Here is a 4,979-nt window from a genome sequence, read left to right as displayed (position 1 = left end):
CCATTCCTAAATTGGTCCCACCTCTCCCTTTCAGCATATGCTGCTTCAGTCCATCCCGCAATTTGTTCTCCCTTCCCCCCCACAGCCGGCAGGTAGGTGCACGCGGGTCCTCCATTGTTGTGTTGCATGATTTTTTATTGTGTACAGCCATGCACACACACAGCTTAGAGGGAGCACTGGTCATGTGTAGACACGTCCACTGAGTATAATTTCAGCTATGTTAATTTTCACTTTATCAGTATTTAGTAAATGCCCATTTTTAAATTTGAGGAGTTTCCTGTTCTTTGTTCTTGACATTTTTGGATTTAGAACATCCAGGCTGCTAAACAGCTGTAAATGGATTTAAAGGAAAAAAATAACTTCTTAAAGGAAAATGTGCTATCTTGGATGAAAGTATTCCTGCTGCATATGATGAATTAGCTGATGCACATGAATAATTTTTTAAAAGAACATATCTATAAATTGGATTAATTTTACAGAATTTCAAATTGAATAAGAAAAATAATGACAGATACATTATTTTAAGAACTATCTTTACTTAATAGCATGAATCCACTTTCTCCACTTTCTCTCTTGAAATATGTCATAAGAATTTATCAAACTAAACAGTATTTCCCACCATCCCCCTCTCACAGAACCATTGCCCATTTGACCTCCATCAGTTCACTGAAGTTGTACTGAAGTAAAATTTTATACTCATCTGTTTGGAGAATAGCTCCATGGATGTCAATTTTCATGATATTCCAAAACAGGAAGGTAGGTTTTATTGTATTATATTGAATGCCCTTATTTTTGGCAGTCTGGCTTTCTAGCACATATTTTATGGTAAGATTTTTTTTACAAAATTCAGGCAACATTTTTCTCACTTATACCAAAAGATGGAAGCTTATGACTGAAGTGTCATGTACTAGCAAAAGTAGGCAGAATAAGAAAAAGGAGAAAATAGTTTGTTTGTTTTTAATGTGAGTGCTTTTCTGTGAGTCCTCTCTCTACTGAGCCACATTTAGAGGTTATATATTTATTGTGGAGTTAAACTTCGATGATTGGTACCCAGGTATAAGAATCCACATTCCCCTTCTTGATTTTATCCACATTTGAGAATCCTGAATTTATAAATGAGCTGCTAGGCTTTCTAGGGACATATTTGATGGTTCTTTATGCTATAATAAGCTGAACTACACTTTGTGTCTTTCTTAGCAAACCATAAAGAGAACTTCTCTCTCCTTTCAGGTGTATAGTGAGAATTGAGGGATGGTGCTGCAGGTCTATCAGCATTTGAATATTTTAACCTGTTATCTCACCGCATATGGGGTGGATGATCTGTCCAAGTATAAGAAGACTCTGGATTCAACCTCTGTAAAACACTACCTAGCTGGGCTTTTAAGCCCTGCTATATTTGGGTGAAAGTTGCCGGTATATGTTTGGGATCCGAGTGAAATGGTAGTGCCCAAGTAAAAGCTCATGCTAATTCTGCAGTAAAGATAAACCCTTGTGTTCAAGATTTGGCCTCGTAATACCCTAGCTGTTATCTCCATGAATTGGAAGGATGGAGAAAGAGGGAAAGCTTCATCAGATGCTTTGAGATCCCAAATTTATTTCCCTGTTCTATTGATTTATTTCTTCCAGAGTTGCCAAGTAGGGTATTCCCTTTATGTTCAGTGAGCAAGTAACTTCTCTAGGACAGAGAGGGACCTCCACCTCTGAAGACAGTTATAATTTGGTTTATGATGGGCTTTTTACTATCAAATCACAAACATCTAAATTCCCTACTAATGGATCCATTAGCCTTTTAACTCCAGTCACCTTTTATATTTATCTCCAGAATAACCATGTCTTAAAGCAAGATGTGAAAGCAGCACCGCCAATTATTAAATCTCCATTTCACAAGCACTTTCAGAACCATTTGTTTTTGTTATGATTTGAAATTAAAACTAATTTTGAAATGTCAAAATTCCTTGTGATATATAAATTCCAAGTTTTGTTCACTCTTGCACCAAGTGCCTTCAACTCTCAGAAATGTCAGTGAGACTTGAAGTTAAGAGTATTTCACGAGGCTGGGTCTTAGCAGAAAAGCAGGCAAGACTTGTCACTTGTCCCAGATGTGAATGAAAGTTTATATAGTGTTTTGGCTGTTGCAGTGGTATACAAAATTCCTTTTCCCAGATTGAATTGGATATGATTACAAATTACCTGTGGATTCACCCCTTGGCCATACATAGAGGGTTCTGAGGCCAGACAAGGCCTTCATTTTACTTATGAGGATTCAACAGACCATTTCAGTCAAGTCTTTTCAATATTAGAGTATGGAAATCAGTTTCCTAAAATGCAACTTACTGATACCATTGTCCAAGTAGCTGTTATATACTGTCTTTGGGGACAATGATGACAGTAGAGCTTCCAAGTTCTACACATGTTTATTTAAAGTAGAAATAAACCCTAACCCTTGGAACAGACACTTATGAACTTTTGTCTTGAATATCTGGATACAGGGATTAGGGGCTTTCCAATCTGATGTCTATATTCATCCCATTCTTAAGATATAATTGAGCTATGAGTTCAGTGCCAAACACTGATTTAGACCATTTGGAACTGGGCCCATTCTTAGTTTTCAGTTACCTACATTTCCTTGAAATGCATGATTTAATTATTTAACATGAATGTTTTAATATTTAATCATTTCTGCATGAAAATGGATCAAGTAGACCTGCTGTTAAAATAATCTATAACTGAAATCATTTGCATTGAAGCAAATGGCAATGCTTTCTTTCATTTTAACAGATAAAGAATGAGGATTTGAAATTGCATACTCCTTGAGCCAGGAACATCACTGAGGGTATAAGGAGACTTTGACTTTGTGCTGCCATAAACATTTCTATGGCAGCACAAAGACCAAGCAAACAGATACCCGAACACCTGGTCATGCCACAAATGACCAATATTTGTGTCCATAACACAGGTAGCATGATTTTTGTGCCACTAATTTGCAGCTGACATCTGTTTGGTTTAAGAAGGGAAAATGTGGATAATCTGCAGCTGCCTGTGCTTCCAGCCACCCCAGCAGGTGCTCCTGGGGCTTCAGGGGCCTGGTCCTGCATGCCCTTGGAATTCCCATTTTTGAGATGCACAGGATTGGGCCCCTGAAGCCCCTATGCTTGGGTTCCCCCATCTGGGATTTCCAAGGCATTATCCCAAGGACCCCAGTAGAACCAGCTTTCACCACCTAATTATTTCCACTGAAGCCAATAGGAGTTGCAAATGCTTAAGACCTCTCAGGATTCACTCAATTATTTATATGTCATACAGGGCAAAACACATTATCAGTGCTTAATCAATATTAATAATGAGGATTAATTCCAGAGAAAAGGTTAATTTGTTGATTGTTTTCATCCTTAGGCCGAACAGTTGTGTAGCATATTAAGTACTTACTTGCATATTGTGTACTTCATAAAGCATTTGCTTCAGTGTATTTGCTATTTAGATTGATTATTTACTACTGAAAAAAATAACTTGTGATACTAATAATCTCAGTAGCAGCACTAATGCTGTTCAACATGGGTTTCTTCATGTATCTTGTATCTTCAAATTATAAATAACAGAAGAGCCTCACTACTTTGCACACCAACAGTAAAAAAAATGTTCAGTTCCCAAATTAGTAAGGCAAAGAAAGGAAATGTTTAGAATTCTTCCTCTTTGTATTTCATATATCAGACTTCTGTGATTAGAGGAACGTACATTGGCCTGGAGTACATGAGAAAAGAAAATGGAGGTGATGGAGGTGTAATTATTAATATATCATCTATGGCAGGTAAGAGATTCTTCTAGCTAAACATTTGTTCTTTTTTGGTACTTTAAAAATAAATAAATCTATAATTACTATTTATTTTTTCTCTTTCTTAAAGACTTTTTCTTTTTTTGGGGGGGGAGTCTTCAAACCTGTAACAATATTTATTTGGATAGCAAGGACCTCCAAATCTCAAATGTACAATTTCTCAGAACTGGACCATGTAATTATGAGCTTGGTAATTTCTTGTATAGTTAGTTTCAGATGCCCTAATAATGAGCATGGTGTAACCATGCAATCAGATACACTTCCCTTTAGATTTCAGAAATGTTACACAATTGAATAACAATTAAATACTCTTAATTAGTCATACTTCTTTACTAACACTTTATTTTGCAAAGACAACAAAAATAAATTTGAATGATGCTGTACATAAAAAGAATGTCCTTCAATACATATAGTCCCAAAGGACTAATCCTAGGCTATTTTGCAAAAATCGTCACATTTTTGATAGATGAAAAAGCCATTGGCCACTAAATATAGGGGGCTGGAAAGTGCCACACAATCCTCTGCAAAAGGCCAAAAAGGGAAAGAAGCTAAAGCAAATGCAGCACTTCAGTCCTTCATCTAACTCTGTAGAAACCCCTCTGTGGGTGCACTACATTGTGGCAGCTGTGAGAGGTGGTAGAGAATTGTTCCTCTTGACTTCATCCTTCAGCAAATGTTTAGGAAAATACCTGAAGGAGTTAGTCCTGTCAACAGTGATTATATCTTATTCCATATTACTCAAGGCAGATTGGGATTAAAATATAATCTTGCTTTGTACTACAATTGTCATCTTTTTGGTAGAGCCATTTAGTTCTGTGATTTTGCAGCATGTAGCACAACAAACATGATTACGGCTCCTACGCAAGTATGATCATAATGATAGTAACAAAAAACACGACATATTGGCAATACAGTCCTGACTTCAGGATGGGGAGCAGGGTGGAATGGATTGGATAGGTGCCTGTTGGATACCCTGAATTTCACAGGTTCCCACTATAGACCAGGGCAACTGTGAGGTTAGGAAACAAGTTATCTTTAATTACATATTTAATCTGGGTCTCTTTGTGTTTAAAGTTACCAAGTTTTATTGTTTGATGTTCACTAGTGAATGTTTTCTTTTCTCAACAGAGTTAGCTTCTGTTGATCATTA

The 4,979-nt window shown here is 36.7% G+C and overlaps 1 protein-coding gene across 1 annotated transcript in view; it reads left to right on the top strand.

The window, feature by feature from the left end:
- The window catches only part of HPGD (hydroxyprostaglandin dehydrogenase 15-(NAD)), a 38,848-nt gene that overhangs the window by 21,453 nt on the left and 12,416 nt on the right, over nucleotides 1–4,979 (top strand). The window contains exon 4 of the mRNA XM_019521795.1: nucleotides 3,709–3,805. Coding sequence (XP_019377340.1) covers nucleotides 3,709–3,805 — 97 coding nt within the window. The remainder of the gene's footprint in view (nucleotides 1–3,708; nucleotides 3,806–4,979) is intronic.

This window comes from Gavialis gangeticus, unplaced genomic scaffold (assembly GCF_001723915.1).
Source record: "Gavialis gangeticus isolate Ggan-Ray unplaced genomic scaffold, GavGan_comp1, whole genome shotgun sequence".
Classification (NCBI taxonomy): domain Eukaryota; kingdom Metazoa; phylum Chordata; order Crocodylia; family Gavialidae; genus Gavialis; species Gavialis gangeticus.
The sequence above is the reverse complement of the archived record's forward strand: the minus strand, read 5'-3'. Positions and strand labels throughout refer to the sequence as shown.